Source organism: Macrobrachium nipponense, chromosome 35 (assembly GCF_015104395.2).
Source record: "Macrobrachium nipponense isolate FS-2020 chromosome 35, ASM1510439v2, whole genome shotgun sequence".
Lineage (NCBI taxonomy): Eukaryota > Metazoa > Arthropoda > Malacostraca > Decapoda > Palaemonidae > Macrobrachium > Macrobrachium nipponense.
In genome coordinates this window covers 38018296-38041195 of record NC_061096.1, presented here as the reverse complement: position 1 = coordinate 38041195, position 22900 = coordinate 38018296, and the positions used below count along the sequence as shown (strand labels likewise).

At 34.9% G+C, this 22900-nt stretch overlaps 2 protein-coding genes across 7 annotated transcripts in view; both read right to left on the bottom strand.

Moving 5' to 3' along the window:
• Positions 1-525: 525 nt before the first annotated feature.
• On the bottom strand, positions 526-1188 carry LOC135208318 (zinc finger BED domain-containing protein 5-like). Its single transcript, XM_064240421.1, has one exon. The coding sequence runs from the start codon at positions 1186-1188 to the stop codon at positions 526-528; it is 663 nt and encodes a 220-aa protein (XP_064096491.1).
• A 4572-nt stretch (positions 1189-5760) lies between these two features.
• Positions 5761-22900, bottom strand: part of LOC135208651 (Y+L amino acid transporter 2-like) — a 55839-nt gene continuing 38699 nt past the window's right edge. For 3 of the 6 annotated variants that reach the window (XM_064241044.1, XM_064241043.1, XM_064241049.1), the window contains exons 2-12: positions 17740-17931; positions 15594-15816; positions 14897-15012; positions 12685-12810; positions 11873-12017; positions 11487-11610; positions 10703-10806; positions 10381-10477; positions 10073-10222; positions 9580-9757; positions 5761-9413 (exon numbers count right to left, since the gene is read on the bottom strand). In XM_064241044.1, the coding sequence (XP_064097114.1) occupies positions 9361-9413; positions 9580-9757; positions 10073-10222; positions 10381-10477; positions 10703-10806; positions 11487-11610; positions 11873-12017; positions 12685-12810; positions 14897-15012; positions 15594-15816; positions 17740-17920 (1497 nt within the window). In that variant the 5' untranslated portion in view covers positions 17921-17931 and the 3' untranslated portion in view covers positions 5761-9360. Of the gene's footprint in view, positions 9414-9579; positions 9758-10072; positions 10223-10380; positions 10478-10702; positions 10807-11486; positions 11611-11872; positions 12018-12684; positions 12811-14896; positions 15013-15593; positions 15817-17739; positions 17932-18802; positions 18910-21496; positions 21697-22900 lie in introns of those variants that run through there. The other 3 variants (XM_064241048.1, XM_064241047.1, XM_064241046.1) reach the window with 3 other exon arrangements.

The following is a 22900-nucleotide window of genomic DNA, read 5'->3' as shown; positions in this document are numbered from 1 at the left end:
GGAATTAAATCATCTTAATAGCCTTTTCTCAGCAAAGGAAGCATTTTCAAACAGCCTGAACTTGCTCTTCTTTTCCAAATCACTAATTTTTTCAGGAATGCTTTGATTCTGTTGGTAGATGAGAGAAGATTTTCATTTCCACTTTGCATTTACATGTTCAGATTATTCAAGTGTTGAAACATATCAGTCAGATATTCCAATTTTGATGTCCAAAAGTCCACAAAATTTACTTTTATTTTCATTTTTAAAAAATGCCAGTAGTTCTTCGCGAAGTTCAAGCACACGACAGAGTACCTTTCCTCTTGACAACCATTTCACTTCTGTGCGCAATAGCGAGCGATTGTGTTGTGAATCCATGTTTTCACAAAGTTATTCAAATATACGAGCCTTTACTGGTCTAGTCATGATGAAATTTACCATTTGGACATCTTGATCAAAAACTTCTTTCACTTTAACAACCAGTGTTTTTGCCATCAGGACCTCTCTATGCAAGAAACAGTGAGTTGTTATCATCTTGGGATTCTTTTACTTTACAAATGATGCAAGACCTTTAATGGAACCCATCATTGATGGAGCTTCATCAGTACAAATTCCAACACACGACTCCCAGGATAAATAAAATTTCTCAAAATAACTATTCAAAATAAGGAAAATATCTTCACCTTTGGTAGTGGCAAACAATTCCTTGCAACAAAGATACTGATTTACGATTCTGTCCCCATCAGTAAAGCGAATAAAAGCCATTACTTGCGCTTTGTTACTTATGTCTGTTGATTCATCAACTTGTAGCGCAAAGTATGCCGGAAGTTTCTTACGACAAACATTTTCCTCAATATCGGTAGATATTTCCAGAATACGTCCATGAACAGTATCATTTGATAGTGGAATTTTACTTAATTGTTTCTCGGCATCCTCTCCTAACATAGTCTTCATCATGTTTCTGCAAGCAGGCAAAAATAATAGATTCAGCAAGAGTATATGTGACTTCATCTTTACAACAATCATTTCCGATACTTGATAAGATGCAATTTGAGCTTTTTCAGGCAATGTTACTCTACTTTTGAAAGCAAATGCTTGCTTTGTCTGTTGCTCAAGTAGTCTTTTGAAATTATTTACGTCTTTTCCTTGAAGACTGCAATGCGCTGTTTGAAAATGTTTACTTAATTTAAGCATTGACTTATTTGACATTTTGCAACCACAAACCAAAGACAATGGGAGAGGCTGATTTTCATCTCCAGTCCCACGTAAAGCCAAAACTTAAATAACTTTTGTTGTATTTCTAATAAGGTCTAATCTTAATTTTCTTAGCTGGACACTTCACTTCACTCGAAATGAAAAGGAAAGATTAAGAAATTTACCTTCCAGTTTAAAATGTCAAATATCGAAGACTTGACTCAGACATAGAAACACATACTTGGTGTCTGCAAAATTTCTGAAAATAATTACAGATATTTTAAACATTAGAATATAATTTTCCTATTCCTTGGGGTGCACCTGAGCACCTCACGGGGTGCACAGGTTGAGAAACGCTGTACTAGATGATGATACAAAAATCTTTTATAAACTATCATTACCTATATGATGTGATACATACAGACGACTGTGACAACTGTTCCACATCCTTATTTGGCCATTGGCTTTTTGGGATACTGGTAAATTACTGGGGTGTTTTGACTGGCAGACCTGGATAGTGATGGCAGAGGTTGTAGGGAGTTAGCCATCTTCGAGATATACCTGTTCTCACCTGTTAACGGAGACCCAGTCTTGTGCCCATGAGGCTGTATACAAAATTTTTTTTAGTTTATTCCAGGACTGGTTAGGGACCCCCGTATGGAGATCAGAGGGTGTTTGTGGGGGTCATTCAGCAGAAATATGAATCGCAAGTGCATAGTTTCATCAGGATCCACTGCTTCTCTGTATATTTGTTTGTCTCTGTGGGCAGTGATTAAAAACAATTTGAGGTCTGGATGGGCCTTCTTCTTCTTGGCTAGTGTTGTTGGTGAGGAAAAATTCATGGAAATGCAGGTTTCTCTTAATACCACTTATGCTGGAGAGGCAGCAGTTCTTTCTTTTGGTGACCCGCTTAACCAGAGGACAACCCAGGGTTAGTTTTACTTCAAGTTGGATCTGTTGCACCTACTGATGAGGGCAAGCTTAAGGGAGTTGTAGGGCTGTTATCCCATGCCAATAGTGGCAGGGTTGTAGGCTGTGGTGTGCTGAAGTTTGAACTCCATTAGTTTGGCTAGGGAGGTGCATGCTTGGAAGAGAAATGCTAATCTGTTGGATGTTCTATTGTTTGGAAACATTAAAATGACAATCTTAGCCATCAAGGAGTGTCTGGCACTGGTATGCACTGTTTCATTTGACATCTGTATTGCGTCTGGCGAGTTTTGGAAACTCACTCATGGGATGCAGATAGACAGCTAACTTTATTAGTGGCTCTGACCAGTGTTAATATGGCTTGAAGGCTACATAGTAGTTACATGTGATGGCAAAGGAAGAAATTCACAGGCATGTGGTTGTGAGAGTTTGCTAAACTTGGTTTTGGCAGTAAAGCTAGGAAGCTTAAAGCAACATTGGTTACCCTGTATTTGGTACATAGTACTGTCTTACGATATTGTGTATTGATGAATAGATATAGTTAGCAGTCAGTAGCTCCAATCCATTTATGTGTATTTTCTTAAAGGGGTACTTGAGCATTAAACTTACAGAACAGTACTCTAGTGCCCTTTGAAGATTACTAATAAATGTTGTTAAAGACTAATGAGTGATTTAAGCATCCATGTGAAAGAGAGAGAATTATTTATGAAGTGAAATTAACAAATTGTAAGAAAAAAATTCTTAATAGGTTTCTGCTGATCAGAATACAGAGGTACCTCGTTAGTCGAACGTTTCATATATCGAACTTTCTGTTTATCGAACCAAATTTTCGAGAAAATTTTGTATCGTTTGCGAACAAATGCTCGTACTTCGAACTTACTGATTATCTAGATTATACTTGTATTCGACGGCCTACTGTGTCTTACAAGTTAAACTGTATCAATTTTTTTTTTTCATTTACAATATATAGTTTAATGATAACAATAGTCGACCAAGTACATTAAAGTATAAAGCATTTAATATAAAATTTAGCTTTCAATATAACATTTAGCATAAAAGATGAATAAAATCGTACGTAACAGCGGTGACGTCACGCCCAGCTGACTTGAAACTGAACGAGGGAGTGCTGATTATGTTGAGGAGAGAAGAAGAGAGAGTTAAAATATTAATGTACGTATGTATGTAAAAGCAATAACAATTCACATAAAAAGGGAATTTCTCAATAAATTTAACGTAATGACAAATAATGAAAACAATCAAATGCAATACATAAAAAAATAGTTTTAATTGAGCCAGTGTTCAGTGCGCCGAGTGAGGCAGTCTATATATAGTTGAACAATGTTAACAAAATAGTAAATGAAAGAACAAAGCTTTTCACAATAAAATTTAGCACAAACGATTAACAAAATCATTCGTAATTGTGGTGATACACAGCTAACTTGAGGTAGAGGGAGTTAGCGTTTATATTTTTTAGGAATAAGGAATGAATGATTTTAAGTTATCGTGCGTCGTGGTATTGTTCAGAGAAGAGACAGTAAAATCTTTACTATAATATGTACATAAAAGCAGTACCAATGAGAAGAACGGCTCTGCTTCCCATTGACTTGATAGCTGATCTGGGATGATTATTCGCCCATTTCTTTCACTTACACTCAATCTGCCCAAATCACTTTTATTTTTGTTACGGTAAAATACCAATCTACTGATAACTGCTTTTTACGATATTTTTACTACTGTAAAAGTAACTCAGCTCTGTAATAAACAAACTGGCGCCGCTTTCAGCTTCTGCATGCCTTCGATTGTTTGTTGAAGCGGCTTCCTTGTAAGGGTTATTTTATTTCTCTTTCCTTTTCTTGCATTCTTGACTTATTACTTATTTTTTTATAAAATCCTTGTGATTGTTTTAAAACTCTACCGTTTGCCAACAGTAAGTTGATTTATTGTGGCATAGTAATTAATCTATTTTGTGCACTTAAGAACCACTCTCTTTCTCCCTCTCTCTCAGACGCAATCGGACACACACACACACACACACTATCGACTCCTTTAATTATCTTTGTACTTAATGTGAATAAAATTTAATTTGTTATCAACCTTTGCATACTGCAATCAATTCGGTTTGCTCAAAAGGGTTCCCGTCTCACCTCCCTCCATCCCCCAGCCGGCCGGCGCCATTTTTACAAAACGGTTCGTAAATCGACACAGAGAAAATGAGAAATTTTACTTCATTTAACGTACTGTTTCATTACTTTACAATCTTGATTTAACTTTTGAACATATTAATAATAGAAAAAATGTGAAAAGGGGGACTTTTTGGGTTGGCTGGAACGAATTATCCTGATTCGCTCTATTTCTTATGGGGATCTTTGTTTCATATTTCGAACAAATCGTACTTCGAACAACCTTCTGGAACGGATTAAGTTCGAAGTAAGAGGTACTACTGTATATATTTTCAGATCTTTTCTAAATAATACCGACTATTTCTACATATATTTCATGCAACAAAAATATGAACTAAAATTTTTTAGTAAATGGGAATTTGAGCAATATGAAATATTCAAATGTTTGAGCTATATAATGGGTAATGAAACATATCTCTTATCTTTCCTGGTATTGTATTTACCAGATTCATATAATTTTTGCTGATGCAGCTTCACATTTATATTACAAACACCAAATTTTAGAATTTTCTCTTAAAAGTGATGGGCTGCAATCAGAAAAGATGTCTTGGGAGCAAGAACCCTCATGAAGTTCTCATCTCCTGTGCCTGACCTTCAGCTGTTAATATCTAAGCACACCATCGTCAGGAGCCCAAGTAAAACAAGAACCCTAGATGGCACACCTTATACAGGTTAAAAATTTTCTTGAGTACCATTTAAATTTTTGTTTTATTCTTCAGTTTTAAGTTATATAAAAAAAACACACACATTACCCTTTGGGTCATATCCTTACTTACACAGGCCTTGGACCTAACAGCTTATCTTTTTTTTATCACAATCCAGTACTTAGGAACTCTTAATCTAATCAATGCCTTCAATATCTTTAGCTGGGTCTTTTTAACATCTGACTTTTTTTTTTTTTTTATTCAAAAGTTTAATTTATAAATCATCAGCAAATTAGGAAGCAGATGACATGATAGGAAAGCACTTTTCCTTTTCATTAGCCTGAGCAAAGTGTCACAATTTAAACACTTTTTCTATCGTTGGCAGAAGTCAGAAATAACATGCACAAATAACCAGACTTTCAACAAAATTACAAAAAATTGTAAGTCACAGAAATGTACAGTATGATGTAAGAAGTACAGTAGTTAACTAAAATTTCCAATATATTAAAACTAGCCATATATTTCATATTCAGTAACAAGGTCTGTCGGACATATTAGTACAAGGTTTGCCGAACACATTAAAGTAATAAGCTTAATTCTTTCATGTAGCACCTAGTAGGTTGAATGAAGTAACCTTTAAAAGTGAATCATTGTATGAATATACCAGAGTCACACATGAGAGCTAAGTCTAAAAAAAAAATAAAAAAAAGGCCACCAAATTAGATATTTTGACCCCCAAGAGAGCTGAACCAATTCTATTTTTTTTAAACTAAATAAAAATACTAAACCACTTGAAAATGTAATTGATTAAACCAAGGCATTCATGATTTTCTAAATTGTATTTATTACTCCCTTGGCCCTCCTATGTAATATGCTTTAATTTGATTTTATGTCGGTTCATTTCATAAAGCCTGACATGTATTGGCTTCATTATTCATTTTGGGAAGTTTTGGCTTGATTTGGTATTAAAGGCTGCCTATTTGGCTATTTTTTAAGCATTTGCATGCCTCATAATGCTTATGTAAACAGGAATCCGTCAAAACAAGATTGATACCAGCTTTATTGTAATTTTTTGAAAAAGTGCAGTATGTAAGGAACTGGTAAGAAATTTTAGTTTATTTTTGGGTGTTTCTGTGCACTTTTAAATTATTGAAAATATCAAACTGTAGTAAAGATATTTGATATTTCAGCAAGACTGTGGACAACCCTGACTTGAAAACACGAGGTGATATTATGTAATGAATGTAGTTATTGCAACTATTTGCAGCAAGTCAGATAATATTGAGAAATGTGAAAGTAAAATTATACTTTAATAAAATGGACCTTTTTGTCTTGGAAATCCTGTTGTATGCTGTTTATAATGTCCTTTGGTGTGCAAGTTATGTAGATAGGTTTATATTATGCATTTTAAGGAATAAGTTGTGGTACTGTAGGAATCCTTACTTTTACATTTATAGTCTCAGTGAATTGCTGGTTCTAAATGTAAATCCAATAAAGAATGATTAAATTATTTGCTCATATTTTATGTGTACACAAATACAGATACGTAATTGTAAAAATGATTATGATGATAATTTGATTAGTGTGATACTTGAAATTCTTCCTGGGAGAAAAATTTCCAAAAGAAATTATCAACTTGCCATTTTAAGGAATTTCGTCTGAAAAACAGAACCAGGAAGAATTTCTAAAGCTTGGCAGATAAGGGAAAGTAAGTTTTGGGGTTGTGTAATCCAAAGAGTATAGATTCCACATGGTCAGTATGGAAGGTGTGCCCGTGATAACTGTTCGCAGTACTGAAAGGTCTTGTCAGCATTAACTTGTCATCAATTCCCTTTAGTCTTATTCATCATACCTGCCCTGCTTCTGTTTGTTCCAGTATCTATTGGGCCAGCATCATGATAAACTAGAAATGTAACTTGTGGTCAGTATAATTTATTTTATAATGTACAAAATATAGCTTTCAGTAGGTTGTAGCAATTTATTCCTTGACTATAAAATATACCTATAAATCTAATACTACATTTATGCAGAATCTAAACGGTAGATGATTACCGTACCCAGTAGAGTAAAATAGTCGCATGATAAATACAATATGGGGAATATAAATAATATTACACAATATTCATTTGCAAAGATGACTTCTTGAAACGCCCCATGACAAATGGAAATAAATTTAAAACAACATATGCCACATGAAAGATTAAAACTTGATTCTAAACATATTTGACAAATATTACAGCTATAAAAGAATCAGTGTGACACAACAGACTTTGTAAAGGCTTTAATGCAGCATTTAGACCTTTGGCCATTAATCATACTGCTTTCTAGCTTATATTCCCTTTTGATTTTTTTATGGTCTTCTTATTTAGTCTAGGGTCTTTAAATTTGCCCTACTGCAGTGTTTTTATCTTATTTTGGGCCAGCCTTTTGAGTATACAAATGGTTACACTGCTGTACAATAATAACACATACAGTACGTACTACAAACTTAGATATAAACAAACAAATATTTTTGCACTGCTTTTAGTTTTACAAGATCGTAATGGATGTAGAAAGCTTTCATCTAAAGAACAAGATACTAGTAAAATAGAAGAATATAAAATCTAGGTCAAAGGCCACTTGCTGGGACCCATGAGGTCATTCATGTGGCTTGAAAAGTGTAACAGGAGGAACACCTAACAGGTGCACTGTTAGACAAGAGTTAGAGAGGGTGGAAAGTCAGATTAAAGAAAGAATATGAATGGAGATACAGTAAAAGGAATAAAAGGATACTACTAGATTAATATGTGGTAAACACAAAAGTTCCACACAATATCTTATAATTTTGCTCCAGCCCTGAAATGAATTTAGAAAGGATATAAAGGTGTGCAACAATAAATACTGTATACTGTACACTTTCATAAGATATCTCTAGGAACAATGCAAGAATCTTTGTTAAACACTGAGCTGTTAATGTCACTTTTCTTTTATTGTACATCGACTTATATCATCATTATGAAGTAGTTAAACCACCACTTGTATAGGGTAAAAATCTATATACAGAGCCTAGATGGGATTACAGTGGAATCCTTAATTAACTTATCACAGATACATTGATTTTTCAAGCCATGATAGGTACATATTGTTTAAAAAAAGCAGGAGGTAAAAATATAAAACTTCACATCTCTTCCTTATCAAGAAAAACTAGAAAAATCATAGGCATGTTTCTGTGAATCTTGCAAAACAAAAATTCTTTTTTACAGTTAATGGTATATTTCTATGGAAAGCACTCCACTACTATTTACAACAGTAAAAAACACAAGTATCAGCATCTTATACACTGATCTAAGTTTGAGAGAAAAAGGATAAACCAGCCTTACTGAATTTAATCAAATCCTTAGTTAAGCAGGTATAAAAGATAAAAATCAGGGTTTTTCACATTGCCTTGATAAAGAGTGCATTGCATAAGGCTTAAGCAGCATAAGGCAATTGACACTATCACTTGTTATAGAATTACAAGTACATTTATAAAAGAAATATAATTTTTTCACTGATATAAAACTGCCTTGTCTTCAGTTATTGTATTATTATTGGAGGACCAACTGATTAATTGGAACTTTTATGTAAAATCATGTCCTAGTACCACATGCTAGGAGAATACCACTTGCCAAAATGAGTTGTTCAGTGTTGAATGCTTAATGATTACAGGTTTATTTTAAAATTTAAAGAAAAGCAACTACGTATTCTTTTCTATACAGATATACATCAATAGCAACACCAAGACAGAGGTGAGTTGCAGACCTAAAGGTATTTTGTAAACCACAATTTCCAAATGTTGTATGATCTGAATTGTTAGGAATTGTTCTCTTAGTTTATGAAGCATAACATTCTTCTTTTTTCAGGATGAAGAACCTAGAATGACTAAAAAGTACAGTATGTATTATAGCATGTTCATATTTTCATTTGGCACATTTTTAGATAGTGGTATTCTTGAGTAAAATTTTTTGTTTTCTTTTGTTACCTTGAAATTTAGACTTCTCAGTAACTAGATAAAAGCTGGCTCAAGATACTGAAGATAAATAGACATGTGGTGAAGTTGCACTGGATTTGAATTAATGAGTGGAGTCCAAGATGCAAGGTAAAATATCTATAAAAATATATACACTTTCCATTCATGTATCAAAGCCTTTGGTACGGCAGCTTATGTTCAACACATTCAAAAACAACCTCTCACACAGATACTGATGAGTAATAAACACATTTGCAAAATCTCACTCTACTCAACAACATATAAGAAGTAATGTCATGATTACTGAGCAAAATATAGCTTATTGTAGCCAAATGAAATGTGTTTTGTGATACACTATCGACTTTACAAACAGAATCCTTAATCTATTTACATAATATACATATCAAAAGTATTGTATCAAAATCCCTAATACATTATGCTTTCTTGCTCATTCCCCTTTTACAGAGTGGAACAATAACTGGGTGCAATATGTAAGCATTCCTGGATAGGGAAAGAAAGAAGTTAATATTATTATTACTGTATTAAGCAAGGAAGTTCAGCAATATTCAGTAAAAAAATAGTTTATTATGTTTCATACGTATTAGCAACAATAATGATGTAGATAAAATTGTCATTGAAAACAAAAATAAAAAGAAAAATTACTTACTTAGTGAATTCTGGACAAATGCTGGTTTGTTTTCCCAATAAACAAAAAGGAAGTATGCTGGGATACCAGACGCCGTTATGAGGATACCCATTCCAACTTCAACGGGCCTTACATAGAGTGGAAGGAACACCAAGAATCCACATATCATGAGAAACAGGATTGGAATGATGATGTTGACCTGAAAAAGGAAATTCACGTCTCCAATAAACTGTAAAACAAACAGAAATTCACATAATGCATAGCATGTTTTCTTCCTGTGTGTGGGGGGGGGGGGGTTCCCAACTTTTGTATCCGTTTCCTAGTTTGCCAATTATGAATGGATCCTAAAGGCACACCCTAAGCATTTAGAAACCTGACACTTTGGTTGTCTGTAAAAATACATCACAAAAATAATTTGCTGAAACAGTGGCATAATCATAAGTTTGGCTATACATAATTTCATTTTTATCTGGATCAGTACCAATTAAGTTAAAAAACCATGGTATATACACACCTTGATAGGTCTCTCCATTCCTGGGTTCTTCCACCTAAGGTACAGAAGACCAGCGATACTACAGAGGATGAACATGCTCTCAACAAAGCTAGCATATTCAATTAAACTATAGATGTTTGTTGTGCACAAGTAACCGAGAGATAGAACACCCTGAAAATAAAGTATGGATACCTCTGTTTAGCCTTGTCATTACAAATACCTTCAACTTTATATTAACACAGAAAAAACATTCACTCTTCATGTCATCTATGTCAATATTAGCAATTAACATAAAACTAATTTAAGGCCCTTAAAAGCATTGCACTCACTAAGAACACTAGAGATGAAGTTGGTGTATTGCATTTATAGTTGATCAGAGCCAAGCAGTCAGGAAAATGCCCTTGTCTGGCACCAACAAAACATAATCTGAAAACAAAGGCAGTAACAGAATGGTATTTAATAATTAAATGGTATCATTCTGCACTACAAGTACTACTAGGACTAGGTTAGGATTCCAATTATTGTTACAAAATTTTAGAAATTATCTTGGAATTTAAAATATTGTAAAAGCCAAAGTTGCTGGTGTGTAACATTTTGTTACACATAATGATCTTTGCAACCACTTTTCTACTAAAAAAAAATATTAGTTACCTTGATGATGTCATAATGTGGACAGATAAGCCACCAAAGGCTGAGAATGCAACAAGAAGGGGCATTACCCAACTTCCATACGACATCAGCTTGTCAGCAAATGTCTACAACAAAAAGGAAAAGAGAGGACATAAAGACACCCATATTGATAGGTTAAAAAATGACACACAATCTTCAATAATATTATGACTGGGTAAATCTTTCTGAAATACCCCATGTAGAACACAATATGGTAAAAATTAAGGTTTTATATAACTAAATTAATAGTAGGACAAAATCACATACCAGTGCTGCTTTACATGCCCCTTATCTGTAATTTCAGTTTTTTACATTACCATACGTATTATCAACAAATCATCGTAATGTTAAAATTTTTCAATCTTGATCATAAAAAAATATATCAATCTCCACAGCTGTAAAATTATAAGTAACAAAATTCAATGCATGGAAAGTCTTCAGCTTCATTTGCATATTAAATCAGTAAAATTTATCTGTAGATCTGTAGGTGTGCCTAAATTCCGTTAATCTGCTAAGGTCTGAAGGAAAATCATATGAGGTAAATGGTTCCAAACCAATCATATGTTAAAAAATAATTGTAACTACTGAATTATGAATTAAAATATATAACATGTGATATCTTTGGTTTGAAGAGTACAGACATTGATTAGTACATTTATACCAGCAAACAAATATACCACCCAAATAGTACTTTATACAGTAATTGTCTGCCGAGTACAGAAATTATATTCCCTTGACATCCTAAATAAATTTATGGTTTACTTACCACAGCAATAGCATCAGATGCTAGCATAGCTGTTGGTGATAAAACTGCTAAGTAAGCTATGTTGGCCAGAACATAAACACATGTCACTAACGGCAATGATATATAGATGGCTCTTGGCAAATTTCTGAAACATGAAAACTATCATTAGAATTAAAGTTTACTGAATTTGAATCATAAGAACTACAAAACTGAATTTGAATGTAATGTATCATTAAATTCTTGAATAACTAGATGCTATAATCATGTTAGCATATTCCTATTCAAATTAAAATCTTGCATGAATAATGATGTATACCCTTCAACTGGACAAGAAATGACTGAAGATATCAGGATCACCATCAATTATTACAATGAGTATAATATGGTAAAGTATAACAGTTACTTACACAAAAGGATTCTGTAATTCCTCTGTCATAAAATTGAGGTAATTCCACCCTGCATAAGAAAATATACCCGAGTAGAAAGACACTGCTATCTGGCCAGGTTCCGTTGAAGTGCCTTCAAATGCATTTTCAAAGTTCTGTGTATTACCTGCAGAGAAGAAAAAAAACTTTTAACAATGTTATTCCAACTTCTTACAGAAAATGTTCTTGTATGTTATTTCTGTCAAAACTGATTGGTATGTTAAGCAACAGATAATTGACGTAATGTCACAATCATTGACAGACTTCGGTAAATAATCATGTAAATTGCCTCTTTATATATAGTATCAGCTTGTTTTCACACAAACCCATTACTTTTATATAGGCTATTCACGTGTCTGTAGAATTCCATGAAACTCCATGAAAGCTATTCATGTGCCTATGGAATTCCATGAAACCCCATGACAGTAGGAAAAAGAACCCACTGCTCTTGGTAGATGATGTTAGTGCATATGCCTCTCATATTGTCTGCTTGTCAATAGTTCCAGTTCAGTTTCCTCCTGAATGGATTTTTTATTTTTCTGCTTTTGGTTTAATTTTCATTTTTCATAAATTTTGTCCTTTCATTTTTTTTATACTGTAGCAGCCTTCTTGCAGTATAAATTTTTATTTGTGATATGTTAATTCTAATTTATTAATGTCATTATCCCTCAGCTACAACGCCTAATATTATATACTAACCAAAATACAGAGTATGTACTTGTATTACGTATACCAATATACTAATACTAAATTTGCCTTTCATTTTCTTGTTACCCAGATGCAAAAGTACATACCCATGAAAAGGTGCACCATTCCAGCAATGATGACGAGAAGAATTGCACCAACTTTTGTGATCATGAAAAAATCTTGTAGCTTTGTGGTGATTTTCACATTCCAGCAGTTAATAAAGGTTAAGAAACCTGTTGAAAGAAAAAGAATGAGACATTTTAAAAAAGGTTGATGAAAGAGTACTGATAAATAATCTAAAAGCTATACATGAAAAAAGTATAAAATTTTCAGAAGTAATTGCTGAGCCTAAGAGAGAAATTTTCAGTAGTTCGATAAGATTTATAACATACTATTTATGTTTTTGTTTATAGGAGAATATTATGTGTATTTGGAAAAATTAGGAATGTACAAGACATCAAGACTTTTCTTATCATTAACTAGCACAGGCAGTCCCTGGTTTATGACAGGGGTTCTGTTCTTGAGATGCGTTGAAAGCCGAAACATAATTGAAAATCTCAAAAAATCCTAAGAAAACCTTACTTTTGATGCTTTGGGTGTATTGGAAACTATGTAAACTGCAACTTTATTGTGTTTTTCATCAAAAATCCTTCAAATATTGATTATTCAGCCTTTTTAGTCATAATTCTTCCATCGGATCAGCGTCGTAACCAGTGGCGGCTTGTCAATAGGGACTGTGAGACGGCAGCCCCCCTATCAGACGCCAGCCACACATAACGTCATAACACTAACAAACACATGGACATTCATGTGAAGAAACTCATCACTGCGTCAGAGTGCTGAACTTAACATTACACACAGTGATACAAACGCACTAGAACCATGCAAATTACATTAAACACAACATATAATTATACGAATGCGAGGAGAAAGGGGGGAGGGCTTCCCGCGGCGGAAAGGAGACCTTGGACTGCCGCCGACGCTGTCTTGTCTCAGCTGTTGTTGCGAATGGGTGAGAGTTCTTGTGTCGCTCTTATTTTCGATGGTGTTTTTCAATTTGCCAGGGATGATTTTAAAATATTATTGATCAGTGATGGCTTGTGCTCAATTTTAATTATCATATATGGTGTAAAATCCCAGAAACATCGTATTCTTGTTTTCACAGGTTGGCCTAGCATTATTTTGCAAAATGGCACAAGAAGCAAAGACGGCTTCTGCACTGAAAGAACTAAATAAAGCCTTAAGTGTAACAATTAGGTTTTTAATAAATTTTCTTTTTACGTATGTCTGTTCGTTTCTTTTCACACAATATTAAAACAAAGGCTAAATGTTTTCTGGAGCAGCACCTCCACTAATTTTAGCTACGAGCTGCCACTGGTCGTAACCCTGGAACATGCTTTCTGATGAATATAATTGAAAAGCGACATAACCTTGGAATGTCGTAAGCCGAAGCTGTCTTCAACCGGGGACTGCCTGCACCTAATACCAGACCTGAATAACTAATAATGACTTCTAATATTCCGTAATGCAAAACTCAGTCACTCAGGATAAAGGTGGGTCTCACTCAATTCAAGTTTTCCTTTTTTACTGGAAAAATTGAAGTGAATTGCAGGTGAAGATTATATGGGAAATAGTATTGGTTTGTACATATTTTGAATAATGCAGTTTTTAAAGTTTATGAAAATTCTACAAAAAATAATAGGTGGAGAAAGAAAAAAATACAAAATAAAATAAAATAAAATACAAAATAAAATAAAATAAAATAAAAAAATACCACCATCATAAATAATGTGCAATATACAACAGAATGAACATTATAATTTTTCTTAATTTTAGATTAACATCCCCTTACATATTACTGCAGATATCTGCATAAGTAAATAACCCTAATGTACAGCTTGAAGATGACATAGTGTATGGAACAATGTTCTTTTTGCCTGTTCTAACCAAATTTAAAATTTTCAGTCACATTCAAGAAAAAGCAGGTAAGGACGTTATTCCTTTCTGTTCTTTGCACTAAAAAGCCAAAACAACTAGTACGTATATATAAGTACGTATATATGAAAAAATTTTGATGTGCAGATAAGTTGGATAGTTGTATCATCTGCAAACATTGCTGGAGAAAGAACTGATGACCACCCATGAACTCTCTAAGTGAGATGCATACACTACAGATATTTTAATTCCTTAAGAGGTCTCTTCAAACCTTGTCTAAGAAATTCAATGCTTATGTAAAACGAGGGTTAATATGCAAAAAATTAAAACTCTGACAGCCTGATATGCTCTGAAAAAAGTTAATATACACTTCATGATACTTACAGATTGCAAGAGCAGCTATAAGTCTGATCGCTGAATCTGGCATGGTACATTCAGGGAAGAAAGGCTGTATTACATATTTTGCAAACGTGAGACCCATGATGGCGTTGGTGGTGGGCCTGTAAAATGTGGTGCACTTGATAACATATTGTACCTCAGAACATTAGAAACCATGATTCCCTAACACCTCAACTTGGCTGATTTCTGTACTTATTAGCTGCCATATGATTATTTTTTGCTATGCTACCATCTTATATGTGATACATTTTTAGATGTATTCCTTAAATTGAATGCTAAGTGTAAAGTACAGTTCAGTTTAGGTTACTAACTGAGTGGAATTGTTGTTAGCTGTAAGATATCAAGAAAATATTGACGTGTAGGCTGTAATATATGGACTTTTTACTTGTCAGAAAGGCCAGACCCCAGAGCTCTGTTAAGTTGAGGTGCTAATGTAGAAATAATATCAGATAATAGCATTAATAATTATTAAACACTTATCTTTGCATTACAAGATGGGAAAGTACTAAAAGTGACATGTGATGTATTGACTCACCAATAAAAACTATATTTTAAAGATTTATGCTAATAACCCTCTGAGCGACAGATAAATCAAGTGGCAATCATTTAACACAGTCACCAAAATTATACTACTGTTATTTAAAAATACGTAAAGCAAAAATTCTGCACCACTGATACTCACACAAAAATAAGGTTGGCATCCCATAAAAACAGAAATGATGGTAGGGAGCCAAATGCAGTATTGATGTAAGCATAATCACCACCTGACTTGGGTATACTAGTGCCCAGCTCTGCGTAACAAAGGGCACCAACCATAGACAAGATGCCACAGAGTACCCAAACAACTAAGCTCATCCCAACACTTCCAGTTTCTTGTAAAACACCTTTCGGTGAAATGAAAATACCTGGGGAATAAAAATAATTATTTGTTAGATAAAGGATATATATGTATACTGTATAATTATGGGCTTGATTTATTTTATTTTATTTTTTACTGTATCAAGAATACGGTAACTTGGACAATTTTCTTGTAAGAACATGCATCTCTTCAATAATAACCTACCATCCTCTTTATGTAAAGGGGAAAAATCAATGGGACAGTAACATAAGACTAGACTGAAAAATATTTTAATGAAAAATGATCGATGATGTACAAAATGACATACGGGGCAGTCATTTTTGTGTAATATCATTTGCTAAATAAAAGTTTCCAGAAAAAAAATTTGGCATTGAAAACAATTTGGGAAGTTTATAATGACTGGAGATAGCTCTGTGCCAATTTAAACACTACAAAGGTTAAGAACTCCCCTGTTTTCATGGCAACAGCACCTGGAGACCTTGTAAACATAATTGCTCAAAATGGCAGTTTTTTTTTTTACCAATGAGGGTAATTATGATTTCGACAGACATCAAGAAACTTCCTGCTTGGCCATCTCCCATAAAACTCTCTCCTGTGACAACCCCAAAAGAGAGCTCCCAAACAATGGGCAAAATATAAGAACTATATTGTTAATTTACAGAATTTTCTCTCGAGATTAATTGCTTTGTGCTTGTGCTTCAAAACATTGGGTGTTATATTTCGCACAATGTTAGCTTTAAAGTGCCACTTGCCACGTTTAATACTTTGCAATACTAATGGTCTTTCAATTTTTGTACTTCTAGTACTGAAAATGCATCATCTTAAAGCATCATGCTCCTTTGCCTTCTAATTAGGGAGAAATAGCAAGGTCGTCCATCTGCTTGTCTCTCCCGTTCATCATACTTTTGCCTGTTTTATAACGGTTGGATTGCAGTCATGTTTTGAAAGTAAGCATTTGGGGCAATGTTTGATACGTTTTAAGTTGGTTATGATGGTCTAGTTTTTACTTTTACTTTTTTTAAGCTCCAGTAATTTTTTTTTTTTTTTTTTTTTTTTTTTTTTACAAAACTAGAATTTGAGAATTATCATTTGTCTATACAAAGATTTTGTAATTTCCAATATAATTTGTAATTAGCATAAGGAATATCTCTGATTTTGTGAATTCTCCACTGCGTACATATTAAGTTATTCTGATTATGTTTGCCACATGCCATGCTTCAATATACGTAATCTTGATTTAATCAGTATTTTTTAGATTAAATCTCATATTTCTGTAAAGCCCGGATTTTGAGAGCTGTCCCAATCTTGTGTAATAGATGCCATAGGAGATGTCAAATTTTGGATTATTGCATCGAAACTTGGATTTTGTGAATTCTCTTGCATACCAACTATTAAGTGACTTAACAGTCCTTTGCACATACAGTAAGCTTGCATTTCACATATGGACGCTATTTCAAGGGGCTTTACTTAATAAGGTAATGTTCTTTTAGGCTTGGTATGGATTGCCAAGCAAAATTAAGAACAATGGCTGTCTACTGCTAAGTTGAGAGCAACAGCTGTTCCAGTGAGGCTGGATTCGTCATGAACAAGGTAATTTGCTATGCTTTGATTTTTTTTAAAATATTGAATACACTTTACTCATGCAGTACTGTTATTCTCATGTGCTGTTCATCAAAGTTTTCTTTGCTTCCTCATACATTCTCATGCTTCATTTTTCACCATTTCAAGTTTTCTTAACAAGGTAATGCCATTTTAGGCTTGTCCCATTTGAGTATATATGTATGATGAAAACCACTTAAGAAAAAAAAAACATGCCAGCACAATACTTACAGGTACTATGGTCACGACAGATAAGTAAATAAAGGTTGATCCCTTATCATAGGCCTATTAAGATAAGCAGGTCTGGCTGGCTATGACTATATTCATTGGCTGACTCTTATAACGACATATGCCACTGCCATCATCTCACCTGACCCGATGATGATACCGATGATAATGGCCACACCTTCTAAGAGACCCAGCTCCTTCTTCAGCACAGTTTTCTCAGTGTCTACTATTGTTTTGTTTTCATCTGACGTTGGAGTCATGGGTTCCATTTCAGCCGTCAACGGCTCTGTTGTATCACTGGCTGGTATCCTCCTTCCCGGCATGATTGCGGTATCTGTTAAATGCAAAATACCATGAGTTGAAATAGGAGCCGATACAATAAATGTAAAATACCAAAAATCATTCAAACCTTTACATAATGTTGTTGCAGTCTCTAGCAAAATATGGAAGTGTACAGTATGTTAAAGTGACCCTATTTTAAAAAAAAAATTGTTTTAAGCATGTTATTGGATTCTATGGTGATGCTTTGGAGGATTAAGAAGAACATGAAAAAAATTTAGGGAAAACAGAGTAAGAAACCCAAGAAATAAATTTGCACACTCAACAATTAGCAATTTCCTAACATCTGAGGATGTAGCCTTCTATATAATTTTGAGGAAATCTTAACAAGACAAAATGGCCTTAAAAAAAAAAAAAAAAAAAAAAACTTTAAAGCCTTATGCGCCCAATGCCCTGTCCATGCTTTGCGAGGAAATCTTAACAAAAGACAAAATGGCCTTGAAAAAAAAAAAAAAAAAAAAAAAAAAACTTTAAAGCTTTATGCGCCCAATGCCCTGTCCATGCTTTGATGAGAGCTAGCGGAGTAACAAAACAATCCAAAACTTACATATTAACCCAGGAGATTGTTTAGGCTGACTTTTTATGGCCTATCCTAAATATAACAAAGCCACCATTAATGTAGTTTTAACCGAATTCTTGGCTGACACTGTATAAACAGGGAAAATGGTCTGCAACAAAGAACCAAAATATCGCAAAAGTCAGTTGAAAGAAGGAAATGAAACTAATCTGCAACAAGAGACGAACAACTTCAAAGAACAGATTCCCTCATTCAAAACAACTAAAAGTTTTAGTTGGCCTTCACATTCTACTTGTATGTTGAAGGTTTGGATACAAAAGCACTGGTGGACACAAGGGCTAAAACTCACCTTATAAATTAAATGTTTCAGCAGTCTAACCAGGTAACCAAGGATGGCTAAATATGAAAACAGACGTCAAAGCTACATCAGTACATAAGCAGCCGGAAGACGCTCACCTATAGTGGGAAATATCTTTATATTTGGCTTTGAGATTTATGAGTAACAATTACATTTTTAAAAGCTAGAAACTGTATCCGCGTTTTTGCAATAGAGTTTATATGAACATATTCCCAAATATGAGCAAAGCGGACATCTTCGATTAGAGAGACTGTCTTATTTTTACCAAAATAGTATACGTTTTTAATGTGGTCTGCCAAGATGCAAAATACTGAAACTATTCGCACCCCAGTGAAAATGGTTATTGATGCCGACCTCAATTCAACTAGCGAAATCTATATATTGTACCTACTGGATATAACTTTGGAACCTGACAGTGTAATTCAGAGGGATAAACACCAGATATTGGCACAAGAAATTCGTGCAACAAAGGACACAGTGATTTATGTTAAGGTCGTGATTATCTGTAGTAAGTCTGTTAGTTCCACAAGGACACGCTTTTTTTTTTTTATTCTACTGCTGAATACTTTAGAAGCGTTCAGTTCAATTCCATCTGCCTCTGCTGAATTAGGCACTGAATTATGTGCTTTATTGTTAGTCAACTGTAATGGGTCACAAGCAGGAAGCAAAGGTGCACTGAGCCAGCAACCTAGTCCTAAAAGACTTGCCGAGTCGCTCCTACTTAGGGAAAATGTCGTAATATGGTGTGTGTGTGTGTGTGTGTGTGTGTGTGTGTGTGTGTGTGTGTGTGTGTGTGTGTGTATAGTATATCTCAAAAGAAGTAATATAACAAAAGATATTAAAATGCAATGTTTTAATAGAATTCTGATTGTCATCTATTATTATTATAGAAAGGAATTTTTCACTTCAAATTAGCAAACTACTCTTTCGCACACATATACACACCCACACAGAAAAAAAAGCACAACACACACACTAACCTAGATCCTACCATTACTACCGCCAATCTATTGTCGCCCGAGTTGGCAAAGAATTTGTCCAAGTTACGTAAATTTTGTTACATCCTTGCATTAAGTGAGATCAAGGATCACATAAAAACCACCTACACGCATTCACACTAGACTAAATAAAAATGAAAAAAAAAATAATTGTGCTTGGAGGCTGCAACTCAAAGAGTATAAGGTGACAGGGAGGAGAGCAACGCCAGATCTATTTAAAAATCCATCGAAAGGGTGAAAACGAAAGTTATTGTGCCACAGTTAATATCAAGACAGGTTCCGCATCACACAGAGAGACACTAGACGAATATTAAACATGCCACGAGAAAGACAGAATAAATCTGGTTCGGCGCCTCCCAGACAGATGAGTTTGTACTCAGTGGGTATATATTCACCACGTGAACGCGGCACCACATAAATCCAGTTTTGTTCCCTCATGACTTTGTGGCTACTCGTCTCGCCTTGCCTAATAAAGGCCGGGGATCGATCCCACTGGATAATAACTCTGACATATTTCATGAAAAATCCATTGTGCATTTGTTTACTGAACTATGTTGTCGACTGTTGCGGGTTGCAGGCACGGAAAGACATGGGACTAGCAACCTCTACCCTAAAAGGCTTGGCCGTGAACCGGAAATTAAAGGAAATTAACGTTCTTTGGAGCTCAATCGGTATCTAAGAGAATCTGAACTTCAAGTGGTATTAATACTATTACTCTTCTAATTATGAGCAGAGTTTTTCAACTGGTTTGATTATTCTTAAGTGAAAATAAAACCAAGAAATTGGCCATCTCTTCCTCGCAGATTATAGACATCCTTACTGTGACACTTATTTTATTGGGGAGTAGTATTTTTTTCTTTATCTTAATAAACAAATTTGTTATTTCTTTTCCTGCCTATATTAACTTGAAAAAAAATCCTTGCTTCATTCAGATCTCATTTTATGATGGCTTATAAATAATATACCTAATCCAAATATATTTAGAGTTACACTGGCATGCTTAAGTATATTCGTATGTAACCAGCAAAAAAATTAATAAGCATTGGAAAATTAGAACAAGTGCTCCCTCTCTCTGTGTGCGCGAGCGCGTACGCATGTAAAAATATTATGCATACCGTGTGTCAGTCTCACATTATCTTCAAGGGAATTGTAACAACACAATCGACTCAAGATTCATAAGATTACTGGGTACATTTTACACAATTTAGAAAGAAATGGAAAGCGCTCGAGAGAGAGAGAGAGAGAGAGAGAGAGAGAGAGAGAGAGAGAGAGAGAGGGAGCGCGAGAGTACTGAGAGAACTGGAGACGGATGATAGAGAGAGAGGAGAGGAGGAAGAGAGAGAGATAAGGAAAGAGGAGAGAGAGAGAGAGAGAGAGCCCTCTTACAAATAAAAAGAAATAGTGGTTGTAAGTAGCTTGACTTCAGGAAAAAAATCAATGGAAATATCGTTCACTGACGTACCTTAACGAATTTTTAAAATATATACTATTTCTTTTTCTGTAAGGGAGCGAATGCAAGTATAGGCTTATGTATTAAATGGTATATTTCATTAGTATTTCCAATATTGTGATGGTGTAATGCGGAGTGACAAGTAAAGAAAATCATGTCTATGGATCTCTATATTTTAAACACACGCACACACACTATGTATACACCATATCCAAAATAAACAAGGGACCAATATACTCTATTAACTTTTCTGTGCTGCTTCAAAAAATCCTTCTCTCGATTCCAGAAAATGAAACTAAATCAGGTCCACGAATTTGCTTCTCTTAGAGCGGTCTCAGCCAACCATCCCTCAAGACCATTTACTGGAGGACGGGACAGGTATCTGCACTTCGACGTGCTCAGTGCCACAGCTGATAGCTTACTGAGGCAGAGAGCCAGAGGCAGAGAGACTAAAAGAGAGAGAGATAGAGAGAGAGAAAAGACTGACTCATCGAGCGGCCCTCTGATGGTAAGAATGACTCTACGGTGATGGGGAGGTGGGGGGCTTTGCTTGGGAGAGAGATGGTATATGGCCTCCCTCATCTTTCTCGGGGAAGTGGCGAAGAGGAAAAGACGAAATAAGTAGTAGTTGAGGAAGGAAGCGACTAAATAGCCAAGGTGGAAAGAAAGAGAGAGAGAGAGAGAGAGAGAGAGAGAGAGAGCAAGCAATATGTTGGCCTAAAAAAGAAGCCAATTGTTAAACACGGCCCCCTCCCAAACCCCCGCTCTTCCTCCGTACATACTGGCTACAAACCGAGCCATGTGGCTGACGTTAGAAATGGCCAATTCGATATTCTTAGAACGTGGCCGATAATGCGGAGCGGTTGGTGCCAAGCGCCTTCCCTATCCTCCCAAGGCCCGCCCAGCCTTTCGTCATAGGCGTCACTAGCACCCACACCACACTCCAAAAACATCTCATGGTACTATTGGAGGAGCCGTTTCAAAGATAATCCCGTCTACTAGTAGTACTACGGGTATCAATGGGAAGAGTGAGACACTTTGTTCTGTCTGTACGACATTTTTCCCACTTTTTTCCCCCGGTACTTCCTAGTTGATTCGGCTAGGTACGTCATAGAGCACACTTCCTATGGTGCAGAACTACGTATAAATAACATGGTTTAACACAGACAATTAATCATAACCTTTTAAAAGGGTAAAACGAAATTTATGAAACAGGTGAATTTCTAGTCTATATAAATGCCGAAACAGTACTGCGAAAGACCTTTGTAAAGGGGAAAACTTAATAAAATTTACACCGTTAACTCACGGTAATGAATTTTATGACATTTTTTTCAGAATGATATTCTGAGGTAATCAGCAGTAAAATTTGCACTTTCTCACCAAACTGATTTAAAAATAAGCAAAGATCTGTATAAATGATTTTTTACCTCATGTAACAAAATATTGCTCCCTTCATAGCTCGCAATGATTAGCTCTCTCTCTCTCTCTCTCTCTCTCTCTCTCTCTCTCTCTCTCTCTCTCTCTCTCTCTCTCTCTCTCTCCTGTCTGTAATTAATGTCTCTGCACTAACAAAACTGCTGCCAACTATTTCACTACGTGAGGAATGATTGCGCATTTACACACAAGCATCAGGATTCCGGT